Raw genomic sequence first — 24,337 nt, 5'->3', positions numbered from 1 at the left:
CTTTATACCCTAACCACTAGGCCACTACCTGCAAAGTGTGTTGTCCTTCATGTAGAATATTACTGAAATATGTGGGGATATATTAAATGAGGGTTAATCTTAGGAATCTAATTGAGTATTGTAAATTGAGCAAAGTTATGGGCTTCAACTCTTGCAAGGAAATATCTCACGGAGGCTGCCCAAAGTCTGCTGTTTCAACCTGAGAAAATTAGAGGACTTTGAGGTGGAAAAAAACTGGTTATCATATTCTAGGTTGTGAGTTGATAGGAGGAGCGGCAGCGTGAAAAAGAGCATGCTTAACGAGGACTACATGACGGCTGGAGAGGGAGGATCGCTGCCACATACAGCGTGTCTGGATCAGATGAGCGGGGGTCACCCAGGATTCCCTTGAAACTGCTCTCCGGGGGAAAAACAAACAGGATTAGACGAGAAAGATTTCATTCTAGCCTCGTTTACTGGGGTAAAATCCACGTTATCGCTGCTTTTGCCGCAGCTGCTGCTTGACAGAAGCTCACTCTGTCATCGATTTTTTTTGTTCTTCTTTTTTTTTCCTTTCTCATTTTTCGTTTCCTTTCTTTTTTGTCAACATGCCGAACGAGGGGAGGAAAGTGAGCGGAATACTATCAGGAACAGACTATTTGGATGAATGAGATTCGTTTTAAAAAAAATCCAATAAAACCTAAATTAATTTGGATTGTTTTTTCATTTCTAAATTATATTATTGGTAAAGCTACCGAAAACGAAAAAAAAAAAAAACTCGGCAATGCGTTTCGATTACCTCTTTTGTTTTAGTACAATTTAAAAGAATATCTGGCTGGTCGATGCGAGAACGCAGACAGCTGAGCTCAACAGGCGGTAAAGTAAAAGTTTTGCATGTATTATTCTCTCTCAATCAGTCTTTGTTTCATTTTTTGCTTACAAAAAGCCGATGTAAGGCTATGCATTGAACCCAAAGGCCAATTTTGTATCTGTCTCCTGGATACACGCCCCGCTCTTATTATTAAAAACAAAAACGTTTGTTGAAGGAGAACTTTGTGCTGCGTGTCTTTCCAACAGTCATCTGCTTGATATTTTCTCCAAAATATCAAGAACTGTAGCCCACGGTCTGTCAAAACTCCGGAGAGCGAGGCTCTATGAAGATCGCGACACAGTTGTTGCTTTCCCCTCGCAGAAATGCCAGTGCGCGCCGTGACCACCAGGTTCATGTACAAGGGGCTTTGCACTATTCCAGATGTCCTTTCCTACCGGACCCCTGTTCACCTGCCCGACGACGAGGTGGAAGGTGAGCGTTGGTGTATGTTTCGTATGATTTTGGAGGTGTTTGATGATTTCTACCTTTTGTTGATGTCTGTGTAGATCCATGAGGCTTTCAGCACCCTGGAGAGCTCTCCAGGGAGATGCCGGCACCCTGGAGAGCTCCCCGGGCTTTGCCTTATCTTTCTTTGTATGAAATTCTATAAAAATAAAATTTTATTTATCTAATTTTAGAGACTGAAAGTTTAAGGGGGAAGCCAAAGTTGCTTTAAGGAATTTTGCACATTTTTAAGGCAATACTGGCAAATTACATGGGTTAAATAATGAATAAATTTAGCCACTATCTTAGCCAATTAAAGAAAATATAATTTATCTTCTGAAAATTGATTTACCCGGGCAACTTTTAATTGCATCTGTTGTGGTTGTAAATGATTTGCACCTATTCCAAGAGAAAAAAACACAGGAAATTAGAAGAAGTTTCGTTTAGTTGTGCCTTTGAATAATTAAAATCTTCTGCTTAGTCTGGATGCATCGACAAACCTTGCAGAAAGTATTACTGGGTACTTCTCATTTCACCAAGTACCTTCATTATCACATTTTAACTAAACAAACTTAACAGAAATGTCACACCAAAATGGCTTCTGAAAATATCTGCTGAGCTAGAAACTGCTATTGTAGTCAAGGTGTGTTTTTGTTAGGGGTAGAGGTTTTGTTTTGCCAAATTGCTCTCAGAATGAGAAGGCACAGCTGGCAGGGAATGGGAACAAAGCCAAGTAGACTGCAATAAAGAGATTCACAGGATAAGATTAGATATCACTTAGTCTTTTTTTCCATTTCCTCTCATCTTCATCTATTTCTATTGTCTACAGGTTGCCCACACATTAAAGCTTGCCCTTGCTTTGAGCCATTCCTTTGACATTGAAAATCCACAAACTGCAGTGGTGACATAAATTAATTTAAACAATTGGATTTGTGGACAAGTAATAATTAAAAGAAGAAGAAAAGAGAAAGCTTTCCATGTTATGTAGAGTTAAATGAACAGAACAAAGAGAGACAGATCAGTCAACCCTTAATTCATTTAACAACTAAATATTAATTGCTAGACTAATGTGGGTTCATCTCTCAGAACAAACGGCAGTTTTTTTATTTGTTAGATAGAACCTCACTCATTGTAGCTGAGGGAAACCTGAAGGTTTCATTTTAACCCTCTCCCCTCAACATATCCAGGATCAGTCTGAGAGTATGAATCTGTGAGCTCCTACATGCCCTTTGATGCCTCTCCTGCGCCACCTCAACACACGCTGCAGTAGCGGTGTCCAAATTAATATTGTCAGTGGTGCTTTTTTTTCTTTCCCAAAGATAATTTCCCTATTCTACTATAAAAATAATAACGAAAAAATGTGGTATATAAATATTATTCTAGCCACACAATCTGTAATTAATGCAGGGCAGAAGCTCACTGATTGCTCATCTCATGTAATTACTCCTCTAATCATATTTAGGAGAACTGCTCTGAAAGGTTCTGGTAGATATTCCCAGACAAATTTAACAAATTTAGATTCAGTCGGGCAGCCCTACATCCTAAAACTGATTACAACAAACTGATAGCTAGCAAATAAATACTCTCATTAGTTAAACCCCGTTAATGCTGGTAATATTTCCAAATCAAAATAACCGTTTTAGTTTGGTTGCTTGTAAAACAATCTGTTGCCACAACCTTCCAATATTCTTCAAAAATGTATGCCTTAGCAGCACAACTTCCATCAACAAAATGTATATTCTTACTGTATATGAATAATTTATACACAGACAGTGACGTGTGATTAAATCAGCGGGAATTTCCCTCTGTGACATTGTGGAAGGGACACGTGGAAAATAAAGCCCATACTGACAACACAACACAAGGACAAAGGGACCTTGCATCTTGTCCAAAGATATATCTTTGATATTAATCAGTGTATAGCACAAATTGCCTGACATAAACAATGTCCAGAGATACATTATAGCTTTAGGTGAAGAATGTAAATTATTTTAACTGTGGACCAGTAGTAATTGATGCAGTTTATACTGAGATGAACAGAATATGATTTACCAACAGATCCAACATATATACCTGCATGGTGAAGCGAAGGTATAACTAAACAAAAGAAGAACAGTTTGTATGTAACAGCTGCGTTGGATTTTTTTGAATGCTCTCCATATGCATGGAAGGGTCAAAGACCTTTGTTTCCCAATGTGGGTGTGCACTATGAAGGATGGATGGATAACTGGTTTGTTATATGGAGAAAGTAGACCCTCTGTTATTTTTTTCCATTTTACCATATAAAATACCTGGTCTTTAGCTGGTTCTAAAATCCATTTTCCGTCACGCTTATCCCTGCTGGGGTCCTGATGGCTGCTGTTGCTTATCTCCAGCTGTCAGTGGGCAAGAGGCAGGTTACACCCGGAACAGATAAACAAGACAAACACACACTCACACCTAAGGAGAATTTAGGGAAGCCAATTAACCACCAGCTTCCTCCCACAGTCCAAAAACTATGGGAGGAAGCCGGAGTACCCAGAGAGAACCCACAGATGCACAGGGAGAACATGCTCCATACAGAAAGACCCCAGAAACAAAGCGGGAACCTTCTTGCTGCAAGCCAGCAGCGTCACCGACTGTGCTCCTGTGCAGCCTGGTTCTAAAATCCTTTAACCAGAAAAGATGGTCTGTAAATCGACTATGCCATCATTTTCTAACGACCCTGAAACTATTAACGGAAAATTTTTTGTCACCCAAAGACTCACACAAACATCTGAAATATGTGAAATCAAAAAATTTAAAGAGGATTGATGAGGGCTTTGTTTGGTTTTCTTGGATAATAAATCCTAAAGCTTCTCTCTGCCTCTAACCTGATAGTTTGTTTCTTTCATTGGACGATACGTTAGCTTTAGGCATTAGTTGTGAAAGAGAGGTTATAGGTATTGAGACAAAATAATAACAAAAGTCCTTCAATGTACAGCTTAATAATGTTATAATAAACTTGAGCTTTTGCTTTGTCAAATGCCAGAATTCCTCACCGATTTTATGTAATATGGTAAGGGCTGTGAAGTATCTTTTTAAACTCAACAGATCCATATGTACTCAAAAGGGAGTATAGGAGCCTAAATTCAGTTTAAGTGAAGATAAAAGGAATCATTAATAAGTTACAGTATTTTTTAATAAAATTGTTGAACCTAATGGAAATAATCCTGTTTGTTTGTTTGTTTGTTTGTTTGTTTGTTTGTTTATTTGTTTGTTTGTTTGTTTGGCCATCAAGTGAATTATAGAAGGGAGAGGAGCGTCAAGCTTATGGCTTCATTACTTAGGAATCTACAGGGGGAGGTTTGTTAGTTGTGCAAAATAGTTTTTTTAACTTCCATATCACAAAAGGGAAAATAGTAGAGCATTAAAGTTGACATTTAAATCTAATTTCCCTTCAAAAACAGCAAAAAAAAAATTTTTTAGTTACTGGAAGGTTTTTATTATCTAATTTGACTTTTATTTATGTTTTTAACTCAAACTCTCAAAGAGATTAATTGAAATTAGTAACACAGAGTTCACTTCCAGTGAGATGTTTTTTGTTTTTGTGATGTTTATGAAAGTACTTGCTGAAATAATGTTTTAAGGGCAATTTGAATAAAAAATCAGTTTGCCTGTGTTACTATGGTAATCTAATGCAGTGACAGAGATTTGCCTTTGTTAAATAAAAACTCAGCCACAAATCTCTCTTACAGACATTCAGTTCTTTGATATTAAAGGCACACTATGCAACATTTTTCAGTTAATTAATGTGTTCCATAACGTTTTGGATGATTAAATGAGTCATTTCAGGTTGAACAAAGGTATTCTCGGCCGCCCTGGTGGTCTGTGGGGGAAATACTGCACTTGCAATTGCAGGAGCACCGACCCGCACCCACAGGCTCAGAAGTCTCGTGAGAGTCAGTCTTGCTTTACCGCGAGAACTGCTACACCCCCCAGTTAAAAGCATTCTCGTTGCTAGCACAGTGGCGATCCTTGTGCAGTTATGCTACGTTCACGCAGCAAAAGCAGCAAAATCGTGTCTGCTGCTTCATTTTTGCTGCTTGAACCAGTTAGTTCTGACGCTCTGGCTGTGCGGTGCAAAAGTGTGTCTGACGCGCGTTGGGCGGAGCTTCACTATCCTTTCTCTGCCTTGCAGCTATATTTGCTGTGATCATTTGGAATAAAGTAGTTTTAATATGTGTTTAAATGAGAAAATACACCTGAAAACGTAATCAGTGCCGTCAGTTCATTCAGATTATTATCCTGCCTTCAATATTTTTTCTGTCGGAGCCGCTCAGACCCCCACATACCAGCGGGGCGCCGACAGAAGGAACCACTTCATCAGCAGCCTCTGGCCAGGTCACGTCCTCGCGGTTCACCGCGGCAGCTGGTAGGTGTTTTTCATCTAAATAATCCAAACTGCATATTCTGCCGGCAGATTTCTGCATTTTAAGTTAATTTAGGCGTCAATAAACTGTTTAAGAGGAGAGATCATAGCCTCTGATCATCAGCGCTGTGTCTCTCTCCCTGCTTCAGCTGCTCAGACGCGCTGGGCCTGCTGCTCCTTTGCTGCGCCTTGACGCGCGTCAACCATTGACTTTGCATGTAAACTCGCTGCTTCTGTCGCGCCAGCTGCGGTGTGAACGCAGCATTAGTCATTCGTTGCGTTCGCCTGTCTGCTAAGCTCAAAACAACCGCGCCTGGCTTGACGGAGAAACCAGGAGAACAGCTGTGCATATTTACGACAGTGCACTTTTACTTTCGCCCTCTGGGGGGAGTCTCGCTGGAAAATCAACACCGGTTGCATAGTGTACCTTTAAGGGTAAATTGATTGCTTTAAGCTAAGATTAAAAATAAAATAATACAATTATTGAAAATATTTACTTCTTTCCTCAAGCTTTTTTTATGAGCCTAATTCCTAAAGCTGAGAAGCTAGCAGGGTATCTGGATTTTGGTAGGAACGGTGTTGTTGGTGTATGTTCTGTTATATCCTTTTAATCAAACTGCTCAATGTTTGCTGATTTATTCCTGCTTTTCTTTCACATAATTTCCTCCTCTGCCATGCTCCCTGACAGATCCTTGTGTAATTCCTTCTGTTTGGTTTGGGCCCATTTAATCAGCGAGGAAAGCTTCTCACTTGAGATTTTTTGTACTGAATGTATTTTGTTTTTTTTCTCAATTAAGTTGTTAATTAAAGGTGTTTTGTTTCCCCCTTGGCCGCCCTAGTGAGTAATGTATTTAGCACATGTTTCTCCACCTTGACACAGCAGAGCAGGCTTATTCACAACTTGAAAATCCCATTGCTGTCACTTTTTTTGTTTTTGTTTTTTCAAATAAACAAATGTCTAATAAAAAGTGCTCTTTGAGTTGAAAGCTTCACCTTGAATCCTCCATTCTGGCTTTTTGGTATGGTATTTGAATGGCTCAACATTTGCTTTGTGTTATCCAGGGGGCATTCTGCTTCTTTCTGCTTCTGATCAGCCACAGTCTCTAGTTGACCTTGAAGATTTCAGAGCAGGTTTTTTTTTTTTTTTTTTTTTGTCTTGGTCAGCATGCTTTCAGGTGATGTAAACCATGCTTTATCAGACACTAATGTTCCAGTATCCTCTGGGATCCCAAAGTTGTTCTTAAACACCTTATTTAATTTCCTTTAATATGAATGGAGCTATTTGGGTGAGAAGATTACACTTTGTTTCCTAAAACCTCTCAGAATGGTTAAAGTCTCCAATTAATGGACAAAATCTTTAAAAAAAAAGCCATAATATCAACCCTATAGGAAGGCAATAATTTAAACTTGAATGATGTGACAGGAAAGCAGCAATTGTCATGTTGGTGTGTATTTTTTTAAACACTAGAATCACACAGAAGCAGTGATTTTTAACATTTCATTAAAAAAAAAATCTTGAAAGGGAAGATTTCAAGAAGTCAGCTGAACTTTCTTGTTGGTTTGAGGGATGCAGGGGAGGTAGTATAGATCTGTAGCGGTTAGATTCAGTGGGCTTAGATGACTGTACCTCAGAGGCCAAGGAGAATGTGAGTGAGATCTGAGAGCGTTGGTCCGAGACGTCATGCTGGAGAGTGGGCAGGCAGGTGATGAAGACTGAGAACTGCAGCACACAGGCGAGGCCTTTTCCATGAGGATCAGAGATGGACAATAACAGAGTCAACATTAAGGAGATTCACAAGAAGGCAAATTTCAACAGGAAATATATTCCTGGTTTAGGTCTTTGGCTGGAACACCATCAGGAGTAATCATCCAGTGAAGAGGGATGATTGTTCCCCTCCTTAAATACACACTTGTCATCTTGATTGAGAAATGTTCTCAGGTGTGCAGCAACACAGGGTGGCCCAGCCACCAGCAAAGATCCTCTCTCTGACAGGGAGCTCACTCACACCTAGGGTTGGGAATTGATAAGATTTTCATGATTCCGATTCCCTTATCGATTCTGTGAAACGATTCAATACCTTATCGATTCTGTTAATAGTAAACTTGGTAAGTGCACATTAATCTACCTTTGCCTGGGACATTCTATTTCTGCCTGCCTCTGCGAAAAAAGAAGGCAGTGAACGGGAGCTGCCAGCCTTTGAGCCAGCCAGGCTACTCGTCTCGTCACATTTATCTAAATCTAATGGAGAAGGCATCTGTTTAAAGAAAAAGCATTACTGTACAATTTCAGGAAATAAACTCATCTTCCCCTGATTTAAATAAACAAGCGTCACCTTTCTCTCGCTCCCTGAACTGCAGAGCAACTTTGTAGCATGTTTCGTTACATCCATTGCAATAGCTAGAATCAGGTAAGAATTTCTAGACTTACGCCTGGTCATGTTGTACTTGGTTACTGAATGTCATGTGCGTAATTTGCATAAAAAACATGACGTAAGCCCTAGGCTCTGGTGCTGCCTGGAATCGATAAGAGAACCATTAAGCGAGCTGCCAAACTGTGCCATGGACTTGGAACACATGGAACCCGTTCTGAACAGGAACCTGTTTTCGATTCCCATCCCTACTCAAACCAGAAAAGCTCAACACCCCAGAGACCATCCATCTTCTACGGCTTAGCCCTTGTCAGGGTTGCGTTGGGGCCGGTGCCTTTCTCAGGCAGTCTATGGACGAGAGGCGGGGTTACACCCTGGACAGGTCAGCAGTCTGTTGCAGGGTTAAGATTAGGGCAACTCAGAGACACACAAAGACACACAACCCTGTGTACACACATTCACACCTAAGGACATTTTAGAGAAGCCAGCTAACCTAACAGTCATGTTTTTGGACTGTTGGAGGAAGCCAGAGTACCCAGAGAGAACCCATGCATGCACTGGGATAACATGCAAACTCAGAAGCATAACTTTCTTGCTGCAAGGCGCTACACACTGTTCCATGTACCCAAACCCCAGAGACCCTCAAAGTCAGAATTGATAGCAGAAGCTTATTGATATTAAGAAAGAGCATAAATCCTCGCTGCATCTTGCAAAATAACATTAATTAGCAGTTTTTTTCAGTTTTTATATTTATTTTGGAATCTTAGGGTGTTGGACAAAATCCCAACTAATTTAAACATCCAAAAAGTTTAAGTTTTTGGAAAACCATCCCTCTACAGAAAAAAAAAAATAATAATAAATGATTTTCATGCCGTATACAGTAAATATTTTCTCAGTTTGTAGCTTTTCTAAATATTTTTTTTTTCTCTCTCTTTTCAATCTAACATCCTCACCACATAATCTGTTTTACTGAAATGTCTATGATGCTAGCTTTTCTTAAAATTGTTTCAGGGTCTTCTGATAGAAAACCAAAAACATGTGGATGATTGAAAATATTAGGAAGGCATTTTTTACTTAAAAATGAGGCCAATATGACATAATTATTTGTTGTGTTTCAGTGCCTAATCTAAATAGCTAACATTAATAAAACATTTGTGACTATTTTAGATTTAAACCATATCCATAATGATTACCTCATTATTTCTGCCAACTCCAGCCCTTTGCTCTATTCCATTTATATGAATACATAATAAATTGACTGACTCTCCTTGAGTGTAGCTTCCAAATTTTCTGGCAGAACCATAACAAACACATCAGTGACAGCAGTGAGGATTAGGCTAATATAATGACCTGATGGGAGAGGATATTGTCTTCACTTGGTGAGATTTAAGGAGGCAGATGAAGTGCTTACAGCACCTAATGGGTCTGTTGTTTCCAGGGGATGTTGTCTGAGCAGATGGTTACCTGAGCGGGCCGGGTCAGTGGCAAGAGTTCATGCCATTTTCTCTACCCTCTGAACCTTTTTTACCCCTGTCAAAAACAATGATATGTGTTTAAATGAATCATTGTTCACACATATATAAAAACTTGGTTGAAGTAAACTAGAACAATTGTCATTATTAGGGAATGCCTATTTATATTTGTGTGTCATAAGTTTATAAACTTGTGTTAAAAAGCATAAAAGTTAGCCATTTTCAACAGGAACAAAACCATAAGATGTTGTGTTTAAACACATTAATGTAATAAGGAATAAATAATCAATTATTGATGACAAAATCTCCAATTCAAACGCAAATTCATAAAGTAAAACTTTTATGATTATTTGTAGAGTGATAAAAGGGAAGTCTTAGAAATGTTGGGTCACTCATTGAGAGACTTAATAGACCAGAACCCTACCAAAGGCTTCTAAATTGCTCTGCAGAGCCCAGTCTGACTGTAAAATGCAATAGCATGTGTCAAACATAATGTAAAGAAGTACATTTTAAGTCAGTATACAAGTCGTTTTTTGTTTTGTTTTTCTGAAGTCCATTTGAAAATTTAAAGATACAAGAATTTTCTAAAAGCTCAAAAAGCAAAAGTCTCATACAGACAATGTTGAAGACAAAGTTGTGGGAACAGTGGGAACTGACAAGGAAAACTGCTTACATATATCCTGGGATCATGATGCAAACAGGGTGAAACTGATGAATTACACGCTGAACCTGTGAGAAAAGCAGGATGCTAGAGAGTGCATAGGGTAAGGTAATGAATATGAAGACTGAGAAATTCAAAAGGGAAATGTGTTAACACTAGCTATAAGCATGGATATGATATCAAGATCAAAATTCATAAAATGAAACAAAGAAAGTCGGAGTAGTCATGCTTATCAAACATACGTCACATTTAGCCCACATGTCTGTAATAATTATTTTTAATTGGTCGAATTAAATATTCTAATCTTCAATGTAATTTTCTTTTCATCTTTAAACAGAAGATCATCATAAATAAGATTTATGATGATCATTTGTTCAATTAATTTATTTTAAGTGTTTCACTATGTGAATTAAATTACAGAAATTGATCACTTTTTTTTCCTGTTTTATGTTATGCACCATGACCGTAGTAAAACTAAAACTGCAAACTAAAATATCCTCAAACCAACCTACAACAGGCCAAAAGTACAGAACTAAATAACAAAGGAATTTAAAATATGGCCAAAAAACAAAGGATTGTGACACACATAGTAGCAATTATTTTTCTGATCAGCACTGTTATGTCACTCAAACTCTATAAGCCTATAGAAAATGTTTCCTTATAACAACATTTTGTTTGATTGTCAAAAGTCATCTGTTGTTTTTTTTGACTCAGACAGGCTAATTATTGTACCGGTGAAGCATTTTAAGGGGGCAATTATTGGTGTTTTATAATAAAATCTGCAGACGTTGGCAGACCTTTTGTACAAATAAAAAGAAAAAAAAAAACTATTGTAAATAAACATTTTGGAGACAAAAAAAGAAACAAGTGTCATCTGTAAAAGCCTTGGCAATAAATATTTCAGACTGAGAAATTTTCCTCAGGAATCCAGAAAAAAAAATTATCCATTTGTTTTGGTACCATTCGCTTTAAAAATCACAGTTTTCTGCCTATTGTGTCAGAAACGTTCCCTCCTGCTTCATATGACAACAAGACAGGATGTTTGGTTTTCCAATTATAATCTATTAGAAAATTTGACCTCTAAAGTATTGACCTCTAAAGTATTTCACAATGTGCACTCTATGTATTAAAAGGCCTTTAATTGAACTTTTCAGGATTCTTATAACAACCAAAAAATGCTAATCTCTAGACATGTCATATTGTAATTATTTGTGGACTTCTGTGATGCAGTGCAGAATCTCATTAAAGTGGACATTATTATTTTCCAAGTGTCTCACATTTTAATGAGCCTTATATTAAAAGCTGGATCCAGAGCCAGGTTTTAGGTGTTATACATGGCCAAGGGGCATAACAGCCATAAATAAAAAGCTATAATATTTAATTTAATGTACGATGACATTTCCCCTTTTAAAAGAGTAATTAAACACTTACAAATTTTACATTCTTAAAGATTATGCAGTAGTAAATGTTTAATGTTTGAGCTATAAACCCAAGGAGTTTTAACAAATCCTACAATGATTAGGAATGCTTTGCAATTTATCGCATTTATTTATTAAGTCCCCCCGAGATTCCTTATGGTATTTTGACATGAACAGCAAGCCAAAACATGACAAATCAGTGAAGAAAATACCGCAGGTAAATACCGCACGGGTTGACACAGATAAGCCTGTCGTTTTATGGCTGAGCAGTTGTGACTTCCTGACATTTACTGCCCAGGAGGTGTCTATGAGCTTGTAGCACTCCTTGGTGCATTGCTGACAGAGGATGTGAGCAATATTTATAGTTTGCAGCCAGCAGGAGAATCCCCCGACATACAGTGTTGTAGTGTTGTGGAGTCTTCCACTTTGTATGCAAAGCTGTCCTCCTTTGTGCTGACAAATGTAGCTTCTTTTGCTGCAAAATTGGATGCAGATGAATGTACTGCATTTGTGTATCATTTTGTGTTGATGGAGACTTTGTGCTGATTTATTTCTATTATCAAACTTTCAAAAGAGTATGAAAATCAAATGATGTGACTTCCTCCTTTGAGCTCAGATTATATATCCGGTGTATTATGAAGAGCTAATATTACATGCATTTGTCCTGACTCTCTTTGTTTCTGTTTTCTTAGTCAGGTGTTATTAGTCTGATTTATAAGACAAAACCTAACTCATAAAAACTTGAACGATTCTTTGACAGACGTATAAATTCTATTCTTTCTGCAGTGCAGTGACAACAACTGCCATTCAGGTTATCTATAAATACCAACCAATGGCTCTGACAGGTATATCAGAGTGTTTTTATATTGACCCAATGTCAAACAGGCTTTTATCAGCATCCCCTCTGCAGCACAGATTACTTTTTTTGTCAATTTTTTACTCTTATTCGCCATCATTGGCAGCAATACACCTTAAATAGCTGCTAGAAACATGAAAAGGGGCACAAGAATGCCAAACCAAATATAATCTAAAAAAAACAAATCTCAGCCATCATTTGCATTAAAAAAAAAAATAAACTTACATACACATAAATAATCATTTACCTGAAGGAACATGGAAGACGTGTGGGTTGTAATCATGATTTAAGTCTAGCTTGAGCAGCAGGTGGTGATTTCAAATACTTTTTGACAGCAGGAGTTGTTTTAGCTGCAGGCTTTCCATAGCACATCCACTTGCTGTCTAGTAAGTCTGCATGAGTTGCTAATGCTTAGGAAAAACACTCAGTTAAAAAAAAAGAAATTATACACCACAATCTATTTGGGTCATTAAAGATAATTTGTCAGCATTTTCATTAAGATGTAAACACATCTGTTGCTGTCTACAGTTAAATTTAATTAATCTGTTATTGCAAACATTTACTGTATTAACTGGGGAGATAAATCCCATGTAAACAAACATTTACTATAAAAAAAAATGCACAGATGAATAGAACATAACAAAGAAGCATATTTAGCCACAAGCCAGTAGGCTGTTTATGGACTTATCTTTATATTTGCATCTATAACTTTTAAAGATATATTAAATGAAAGATAAAAGAAATATTGTACAGCACAGAGTTTGAAATATTAGGAAGAAAAGCATTGCCAATTTAGACAGGTTAGACACTACTCTACCTACAAATCGACCAGGTATTATTAGGGAGGTATGCCAGAGAAAAAAGCATTTAAATGTTAAGGTTTGGTGGACTAAAGCAGAGATTCTACTGGAGTTGTGGGGTTTGATCTGGGAATTCTAGTCACTAACACTAACTCTAGGTTGGTTTGCTGTGAAATAATAAATGAATACATGAAAAAGCATATGTTGTCCACTGTTAAGTACAGCTGAAAAGCTGTGATGTGGGGATGTTTCATGTCCAAATTGCCCAGTAACCCTTTTAAATTCCATGGCACCATCGTTTTTTCTAAAATACTAGGGAAATACACATTTGATGGTGCCTAAAAAACAACTGAAGATAACTTTAGGTTTTTAAAAATGTTGCTGATGAAAAAATATGGGGCCAAATCAACACAAAAAGCTTAACAGTAATTCTGTCTTGATGCTGACAATTGAAAGGAAAACCAGTGGAGGGAGCAAAAGAGAAGAGATTCTAAGATATCAACATCTTTCTAGGTTTTAACAAGTTCATTGTTAGAACTCTCAAACCAATCCTGTTGAAAAAATGAGTTACAAGTGTCAAGTTGTGTGAAGGTTTTTAAGAGGATACAAATGCAGAGATGGAAGCTGATGTGGTTTCTGGCAAATTTAATATCCAAATGGTGGCAACTTAAGCATATATCCAAAAATAACTGAATTAGTTACACAGAAACCAGAACAAAGGGGAACACGTGGAGAAAGGTGGGAATAAAGGTATAAAGAGAATCCAGCAAATAGGAACTGCTAAGGAGGAGTATAAATGCCAAACAGAGCAAAGAATGGAGTAATTAACTGATTGGGAGCAGGTGTGGACAGAAGGATCTGACAGGGAGCTAGAAGGGAGGCAGGGGAAGGAGACTGACACAAGAGGGCAACAGAGGGTAAACAAGAAATACATAAGAACTCAAATACAACCAGAAAAGTAGAATTACACAAAATGGAAATTAAACCAATGAAAACTCAAAAAGAAAACTTAAACAGATCCATGACAAAATATATTATAATATGCCAATATACCAACATTAGGTTAAATTAGAAAAAAGAAATTCTCACATGGAATACTTTTCCACTTAAAATATTGGATGGATCGTGCTTCTAAAACAAATGATGGATGTAACTGAAGGACCTTACTGATCTTCATCTGACACACAGCAATCATTTTGTGATTCATTTCTCTATCAAAAAGTAATGTACTGAGAAAAGTATGTACACATAGCATTACAACATTCTGTATTCTTGGTTCCAGTGCAGCATTATTTGTGTTGTCCCTGCGGTTGCCACTGTATATTATTGTATATTTACAATGATTAATGTTTTCATCTCAGTTAAAACTGAATACTTCTGTAATGTAAATTTCTGACAAAACAATCTGCTTTATGTGGTGAAAACATATTTTTCAGAGTGACTTAAATCACCTTGTGGATCTGAAAGGAGGCCTTTTTGGTTGAAGCAATAAAGCTTTTTTTTTTTTTTGCGTCTCTTTCATCTCTTTAAAAAACGTGCTTCTTCCTCAGACTGACTCATAGGTTCCTGTTTGATCTTCACTGAGTGCAATTAACTGGGGGAAATTATTCTTCCTTTTCTACAAACTGGTGATCAGTTTAGAAAAATGAACAGAGCATTTCTGCAATAATCTAGTTCAAAGTGGTCTAAAATAGACATTTAAGATCAAATATTCACAATTTTGAAATAAAACATGGAAAAAAGTTTTTTCTGAAGGTTTGTACAGAGTGTAACCTAATGCTTGATGCCGCCTGTGGTTATTCTCTTTAGTTTGTTTCCTGTGGAGCAGAGAGACTTCATCTACCTACTGCTGTATCAAGTCTATTACTGTAGTACTCAGTGTCATGATCGTTAGTGAAGGTGAGGAGGGTTTTATGCTGCAGACTGGACAGTCCCAGTGGGGTGCTCTCCATTCTTGGTGGATGCCTTCTTTCAGGGATAATGTTTGTTTTTTGTTTAGAAGTCACAGACTGTGTCGCATGGATTTTTGCACTTTACATAGAAAAACAAAACTGTAAAAAACGTCTTTATAATTTAGAATATAATCAAAATTCATGAAAATTAAATATTTATAATTTGGAGTAATTAGATACAAGGTCAATTATTTCAAGAATGAATGTCCATCGATTTCAATCATTGTGGCCTACAACTAATGGAAGCTTAAAATAAAGTCTCTCAGACAATTACAACATTAAAAAGGACGAATGAAAATGATCTATGATACAGGACTATTATCCTATGGCCTAAACAGTCATGGGGAAGACTGCTAACTTGGAACTTGTCCAGCAGACGACCATTAAAACTCTCCATAAGGAGAGTAAATAATGAAAGGTCTTTTTTTTTTATCTTGCAAAGAGTGCTAGAAAATCCATCAAATCAGAAAATCAAACAACATCTGGTGTCAATCCTTCAAGAGACGCATTCGAAAGATGTACTCAGGAGAAGGATACAAGTGTAAAATAAATTTACTAAATAATTCTAAATATGAAAAACATCCTACTATCAATAAAAGCATGTAACATTTTTGTGAGGTATACTGTTGACTGGAGAGCTCAATAAAACCATCCACTGGGAACCTACATGCATCTAATTCACCATTAAAGAAGCTGGCTATTTACTTGCTGCAGTATCTAAGCTCCTTATTTGGGAAGTTAGGTGGGAGTAAAGGTTTAGCTGAAAGATTGCACAAGCAATATGTTATGAATTGCTTCAGAGAACCCATTGTTTAGCCAGACATGGTATTGCGTTTTAAAGGTTTATTGAAAGTTTGTGATTGACTGAACTGGGATTGTAGGCAAACAGATTGGACGCCTGCTTGAGAAGGCAGATGGTTGCTGAACCAGCTGGTGACAGGCTGAGCATGCTGATGGCAGGCTTGAGAAGGCGGAAAATAGTTGATCAATTTTGAGGTCAAGGAGAATCCAGTGAGTGTAGGGAAATGTCAGGTCTAAGCACCTAAAACATCATACAAAGAAAGAAGGCACAGAGACAATTAATTTAGTTTACTGGGGCGACAGTGGCGTTGGATGTAGGAGTTTGCCCTGAAATCGAAGGATTGACGGTTCAAGCCCCCACTCCGACTTTCAGTGTCATTGTGTCCTTGGGCAAGACACTTCACCTCTATTGTCTACTGATGGTGGTCAGAGGGCCCGGTGGTGCCAGTGTACGGCAGCCCCGCTTCTGTCAGTGAGCCCCAGGGCAGCTGTGGCTACTGTGAGTGTGTGGGTGAATGAATGTAGTGTAAAGCGCTTTGGTCAAGTCTCCTGACTTGAATAAAGGTGCTATATAAGTACATGCCATTTACCATTTACTCGCGAGGAGAGTAGGAAGAGACTGCGGAGTTTACAAATCTCCAACCCACTCTGCAGTCCCAGCGTTCTCCCCGCTATTAATTTGAATCAGTGGTCCCAGCTGAGACTACACGGGGGGACTAGACAAGGAACTCACACTTGCAGTCTCAGTAAACATGTCCTCTAAATCTAAGGGTTCAGTCAATAAGCTGTTGAAGCTGTTCACCAAAGTTCAGCAGGTTGAGTGCTGCTCGTAAATCAACCACAACCTCACCAAAAGCAAATCTACAAATCACAGTATACTTCAGAAAATATGGCTATGAACACATGCACATAGCACACAGCTTTATGCATTATAACACTACACAGATACATTTATATACAATTATTCTAACAGGAAAGCACAGGAATACAGAACGGCAAGCAGTGCACACAAGCACTGGAATGAACCTCATGCTGGCCAGCAGACAATATGGCAGGGAATGACTGAGAGAGAACATGTATAATTGGCAGAGTAACAGCTGAAAGGAATGAGGATAATTAGTACAAGATAGGTGCACTTACTCTAATAGAGTGGGGCAGAGCAAAGAGTGGCAAGCAGCCACCCAAAAAAACCAGACAGAGGCAGGCTGCATGACCCCATGGGGATAAAACCTGGACAAAACTAATTCCAGGATTTTCCTCTTTTTTCTGTGAGTGTCTAAAATTAAGATTATCAAATCAATTAAATTTTCAAATTCATCACAAATAACAGAAATATTCTAAATGAAATATTTTATGAGTAATGAATTGAAATGTTCCTAAAGAGTTATTTATAATGTTAAATAAATCTGTTTGTTTACCATGATGATGTAATTCAGCTCAAATTATAATCAAGTACAGTTGATTCAGTCAATATCCAATCATCTTTTACCGCTTGTCCATCAGGATGGTCCTGATGGACACCCTAGGCTGGGAATCAATCCCGGGATCTTCTTGCTGCTCTGCCATGCAGCCAGTTAGCATCCTGGACCAGAAACCCCTTAAGATTTTAAATATGTTTATACAACACAAACATTTAAATTATAAATGCTGCTAATGATATCTGTTTCATGGGTCCAGCTCGAAATATCTCTGTATTAAATAGTAATGTATTTTCATAAAAAGCAGAAAAGTGCAACAAAGAAGTAATTTAAAAGGTAATTGTAGCAACACAAACTGGTTTTCAGAGTAATTAGCAGCAAAAGCTCTAATAATGAAAATGAAAAGAGACACAGGGCCAACATCATGACTGGAGGGGATTAATCAAGAGCAGTAGGAAAAGTTAGAGGCTTCAACTAAGATTTTCTCTCTTTGTGTACTTGGCATACAGAGGGTAAATACAGAAACCCCTGTCAAACGATAGAAACTGAATACAATTCAGTTTCACCATCATGCAGCATTAATCAGAATGTGGTATGGTGAGAAAGGTCAACAAAATCTATTGATCTTCATGTTCAGTTTATGTTCACCTGAATGGTCGGCAGACTTTTAACCATGTTTTTTGTGTTTGAAGTAAAATAGCATACATTTAAAAAACATAATCTTGTTAAAGTTGCAGTTATAAAAATAACTAAAAGCTAGAATATTCTATATAAAAAATGCCTCCTTTATTTGCCATTTAAACCAGTTCAAAATAAATAAATCTAGAAAACACCATAAGGGGTACTTTCAGTGTTTTTATGGTGTTAGCTGGAGTGATTAAAAAAAAGGCTGTATTGTGCATAATATTACCTAAAAAACGTACTTGGCTTAATTTGATGCCATCTATTTAAAGTATTTTAATGCTTTAAAGAGAATTAGACAGGACAATCTTGATGAAAGAGACGTGAAAAACAGGATAATTTATTAAACTATCAGGCTGCTTGAGGGGAACTGCCTGGATTTCAAATGGACCTATCTGGGTTAGAGTTTACGATTAGAAGCCTTTAGGTTAATATTACAAGTTGATAGCCAAACTTTTTGTGCAGGCAATTGACAAACTTTTCATGATTTTAAACTAAAAGTTGCAGGGAGGAGTTCTGCAGGACATAGAGGGGGCAGACCCCAAAGGAGTGGTTCTTTTAAGCAGCTCCTGAAACATTTCTGTAAACTGTTTCCTCTGCTGATCTTGTGCTGTACAGTCAAAAAAGTGGATGAACTTATCCTGATGATGAGGTGATTCAGTGCAAGGAATTGAAATCCGCTGGGTCAGACTGATTCTGTCATGTTGGTTTTCTAGTTTTTTGAACCACATGCAGAATCACACGGATAACCACTAAATTTTTAAGTTTTATTTACAATAAGCAACAAGAATCTGTGAGAAAAGAACTGCAGTGAACTGGAAATCAGTTGTACTTTATAGTTGGTCTGAGGGGGGAAAAGCAGACTGATCAAGAAAAAGTTGGTTGATGACAACTGAGGACTGATTGATTTGCTTTCTTAAGAGATGATGGGGAGGTAGCAGGATCTGTAGGGGTTTGATTCAGCACGCTTCACGGACTGTACCCAAGAGGTCCTGGAGAATGTGACTGAGATCCAAGACCATTGGTACTTACCAGAGACGTCATGCTTGAGAGCACGTAGGCAGGTGGTGAAGACTAAGAAATGTTTCACACAGGTAAAATCGTAGAGGATCTGAGGTTCACCACTTGTCTGGGAAAATAGTCAACATTTGAGAGATTTATAAGAAAATAATTTTAACAAGAAAGATATTCCTGGTTTGGGTCTTTGGCTGGAATACCATCAGGGGTAAATATCCAGGGAAATTAGATGATCCTTCGCCTCCTTAAATACACACTAGCCATCTTGATTGAGAAATGTGAAGCAACACGGGAAGCCCCAGCTACCAGCAAAGATCCTCTCTGTAACAGGAAGCACACTCACACCAGAAGACAGCAAAACTCCAGACACCCTAACAAAAGGCAGATCAAGAACAGTTCGAGAGGGCTTTACAGGGTACATTTATTTGTCTTATTTCACTACTGTTAAATGTGACCCAACTGGGCAGATTTTCCAGTCCTGTCATTTGTGAAAAATACTTAGAAGTAAAATTAACACCCATGTGCCTCTATACAAATGCATCTTCCTTATCTGATCATCCAGCAACTGTCCATCTCTTTAAAATCAGTTCTTCTTTTCTGGATTATATCAGTCTAAGACTGGCAGAAGGGGATCCTAAAGGCCATAAATAAAGACATGAGCAGCAACTTTAGAGAACAAGCAGATGTTACCTGTCAATTTAAAAAGGGTTGTGTAAAGGCCATCAATCTGATTTCTTTTTTTTAAGAAAGTGGATAAAGCAGCTTATCTCACAGGGAATGACATTGATGCAAGCTAATTCCATGGTCAGAGTGAGCGTTGCTGGGTAAAAATTCATTTAAAATAACGAAAAGCAAAATCTCAGTTTACTTTCTCTAAAAACGATATGGCAAAAGAACTAAGGTTTTTAAAATCCAGTATTGCAAATCCACACAACTTTCAAAATAATATCCATTGGGCAAAGTTGACCAAAGTAGGTATGTTTGAAAACAGCATCAATTTTATTTTCTATACCTGCTAAATAGTTTTTGGTAGCCTGATGAGGAGTAGGGAGACAGTTAACCAAACAATCATGTTTTTGAACTCATGGAGGAAGACAGAGTGTACATACAGAACCCAAAAAAAAGCATCGGACCCAGGCCAGAGTTCAAAACACAGGACCTTTCTACTGCAAGGCAACAGTGCTTCAAACTGCATCGAAAATGCTGCCAGTAATTACCATATTAACCTAATGTAATTTAGGCACAGAAGGAAAAAAACCAAAGAGGCCCTATGCATGTATGGGACAAACATACAATGATTGGGCTAAAAAAGTTTAGGCCAGGATTCAAAAGCAGGACATTGTTGTTTGTAAGATAATTGTGCCAAAAACTGCACTACCAGTCAGCAGGTAGGGTCAAACAGGAAGCATCTACTTTTAGTAAACGTTATTGATTTGCGATTCTATGAACTTAATGGTTTGCACGAGTATTTCACATTACCCATTTGAAAATCACAAAAACTTTGTTCTTCTCTTGACTGTAGAGCACCCATTTCTAAATATCTGCTTAAAGAGCTGAATAGACAGAATCAGGTTGCAAGTCATTTTCTCACAACTGAAGGAAAACAAAAATTACCCTTTCTCTGATACTATCAGACTTTATTGGTTAAGAAAATTATTCCTAGGAGTAAGATTTAGGGCACTCAATTTATACCAATCCTTACGCCTTGTCAACTCTGCTCTGATATATCATTATTTATAAACTGACCACACCAATGGTCATCAGAAACAGTTCTTGTTTGCTTTTCCCTTGATAAAAATCTGGAAGCTATTTTGATTGTTTTACATAACTGTGAATGAAAATGTTCTTATTTTTTACATATCTAAAAAAAAACTGCAGAGAGATAATGGTAACAAAACTGAACAGTTTTCTCAGTTGACCATATATTTTATTATTCTGGGTCAAAGCGAACATCATTATTTCATAAAACAGTAGAAGGATCAACAGCAGAAGCATGTTATTTTCTTATTGACCCAGGCTACAGTTGATTTTCATAATTATTTTTTTAACACTAACTTTTTCCCCCGTTTGGAGCGTAATTTCATGCAGCTTTAGAGCATAGGCTGATGCGTTCTTATTAATTCAGAGATTACATACAGAGGAAGTGAGCCGGTCTTGGCTTTAGATCACTGAGCTTTTGAAAGCTTGCATCACAAGGTTATGCATATTGTCAGATGAAGGACACAATCAAAGCTGGGTTTTCTGAAAAGCTTTCAGCTAACTGATTAAACCTTATTGTCTGGTGTTTCAAAGTCCTTTTTTCTTTCCTCTCCGTGTTTGCATCTGTAATAAAATGCATTTGCAGTTTGTTTGTTTTATAGTTCATGTTTTCATTATGCTTTGGTCTACTTTAGAATTCATAATGATGCATTTACAATTTAAAGGGATATATAAAAAATCTTTATACGAATTAGATTGCCTTTTGCTGTGACCTTATCAGACTTCATATGAGAATTGCTTCATTTTATTTGTATTCAAATAAAACCTTTCGGTTACGGTAAAATCATTTTCTCAGACAGGAATTTCATTTAGCAATCCGTTCAGTATAAGAGAGTTTACATTTACATCTAAAGGTAATCAGTAATGTTATTGCTAATACTTCTTTTAAGGCATGTAAATGCACACTTATTTTCCTCATAAAAGCTGCTTTATGTTTGTCCTTCTGAATACGCTCCCTCACAAGTAAATCCATCAACAGTGCGGCTGCTGGCCAGCTGGCTCAATGAATTCATTATTTGTCTCTGGCGCCAGAGGTCGCGACACTGAATCTCAGATGGTGCTTCAGGGAGATAAGAAACTCAAGCAGCGCTCCTGGCTGTAATTTAGACAAAAATGTTACACCTGATATGTCAAGGTATCGTAAAGACTATGTTGCTTGATCAAAAGGACCTCAATTTGCTCTTTTTCTGTGACAGTTTTTTTCCAGTGCGAGAATATAAACCAGAAAGGGGTACACCTCAATCTACAATCTACCCCGGCTAAATTCCATTGACTCATGTACACACAAGATAAATGGCCTTTGTTTGTTCGCTTCAGTGCTTGCATGATTTTTTTTTTTTAGCAAAGTCACATAAGCAAATGCAGATTAGCTCTTTTTATAATAAAAGCTCTCAGCTTGACCACAGTTTAACCCTTTATAGGGCGCTCAGTAAAATACTTTGAAAATCCAAGTTTCAAGCCAATAGTGTTATTGGAATCCAGGGCAAGACCTTATTACCTTTGTAACATTAAAACAATTTTGATGGCAGAAATTAAAGTCAATGTAATAACAAGAAATGCCAACTTTCCTGAATATATTTAAAAAAAATAACAAATGTGCTTCTATAAGAAATTCATGAAAAACTCTCTCTGAGAATGAAAGAAACACATTTCTTTTGGTACAGCATAACCTTTGAGGCATTATTGCTGATACTGGCACTTACATTTTTTAGTTTATAAACCTACATATAATTGTTAACGAGGTTAATTAACTTTTTAACTCTACTTTTTAACTTTTCAATTAGCTTTTAACCTTTTTTTTCTCGACTTAATTTACAGTAGGTAATATATCATTAAAGCGCTCATCTAATTGGTCAAATGACAAAATAAGATGTACAGCCATGTAGCAGTATCTTTGCTGAATAGCTGGATATAGATATTGTGCCTCTAGACTTCACTGAGGGACGGGGGAGACTCCATTTGTAAGGGGTATGCAAGTGATCAAAAACGCTAACTTGCCCTATAAAGGGTTAATGAATATGTACTTTGAAATCATTGCTCAAGAACCAAAAGTCAAAACATTTGGGTAATTATTATTTTGAAAACGAAAATGTAAGAGAATGACTAAAACCATGTTTCTTATAAACTAGTCTAGACTTGAATATGACTACAACATTTTTTTGTGTCTTGTCCTCTTCTGAAGGTTTTTTTTTACTTTATAAATTCTTTAACTACGTGATATGCACCATTGGAAAAAAGAATGTTCTTCTAGTATAATCCAAGAAAAAAACAGCAACTGTAGTCATTTGAAGGAGTCTTTTCATGCATCGTTCTATAAGTCTCTCATATCGTTGTTGAGAAATCTTGGTCCATATATCCATGTAACTTTTGTTTTTATCTCAAACACAAATTCTTGAGGGCTGGTGTCCGGTAGCTTTTAAATGTGTCCCCAGCCTTACAGTCAAATGGATAAACTAGCAGGGTAGCATGCAGTCAGACCACGCAAAGCACTGCTAATGAACTTACATTGGAGTAAGATGTGTTTAAGCAGCTTCACACACTGTAAATTAAGATGATCTTTCTTTTTTAAGTATAATTAAAAGTGTTAATTTCTTGTTTAAAGTATCCAACCTTACACTATAATCTTAATTCAAGAAATCTTGTCAAGTAAAATTATCTTTATGTCTGGACAGATAATTGTACTTTTTTTGGAAAACTTTTCCCACAGATTTAGTATTGTTATCTTATTTCCAGACACCCCTTTGCAGTGCATTTAAGGGCGTACCAGCCCTTAAGGGGAACACTGTTTTTTTTACATTGGCCCCTAGATTTTAAGTTATTACATCATGTTCTACTCACCCATATGAGTTTTGTGTCATTTGGAGCTGTTACGAAGATATTCGGTTAGGTTATATCCAAGTAACGTCTTCCTATGGGCAACGACTAGAAGGCACAAACTAAACTGTTCATAATTTATCATTTATGGTACGCCAGCATTCATAACATGTAAGCGAATCACTGTCCCCCAGACATCCGCGGTTATGTTTTTTATATTTCTATCTTTTAAAAACAAAGCGGAGTGTGTATGACATCATCCGTGCGTGCTGGCTACCATTCATTCTTCCTGTCCACTGAACTGCTGCTACCACAGATGATCTCGCTCTCAAAATGGAATTTAACGATTCAAATTAGCTAGTCGAACAAATAGAAGGGGTAGAGCGTAGCCGCCTGTGGCCCGGGCTGCCTGTCACAACTCCAGTCCGGCGCATGGATGACGTCATACACACTCCGCTTTGTTTTTAAAAAATATAACCGCGGATGTCTGGGGGACAGTGATTTGCCTAAATGTTATGAAAGCTGGCGTACCATAAATGATAAATTATGAATAGTTCAGTTTGTGCCTTCAAGTCGATCGCACATAGGAAGATGTTAACTGGATATAACCTAACGGAATATCTCCAGAACAGCTCC

The 24,337-nt window shown here is 37.3% G+C and overlaps 1 protein-coding gene across 1 annotated transcript in view; it reads left to right on the top strand.

The window, feature by feature from the left end:
• The first annotated feature begins 275 nt into the window (after nt 1–275).
• The window catches only part of cabp7b (calcium binding protein 7b), a 36,067-nt gene continuing 12,005 nt past the window's right edge, over nt 276–24,337 (top strand). The window contains exon 1 of the mRNA XM_038296833.1: nt 276–1,282. Within this exon, the coding sequence (XP_038152761.1) occupies nt 1,174–1,282 (109 nt within the window). The 5' untranslated portion in view covers nt 276–1,173. The remainder of the gene's footprint in view (nt 1,283–24,337) is intronic.

Source organism: Cyprinodon tularosa, unplaced genomic scaffold (assembly GCF_016077235.1).
Source record: "Cyprinodon tularosa strain WSP-4 unplaced genomic scaffold, ASM1607723v1 ctg378, whole genome shotgun sequence".
In the NCBI taxonomy this organism is placed as follows: Eukaryota; Metazoa; Chordata; class Actinopteri; order Cyprinodontiformes; family Cyprinodontidae; genus Cyprinodon; species Cyprinodon tularosa.
This window is presented reverse-complemented; position numbering and strand designations above follow the sequence as displayed.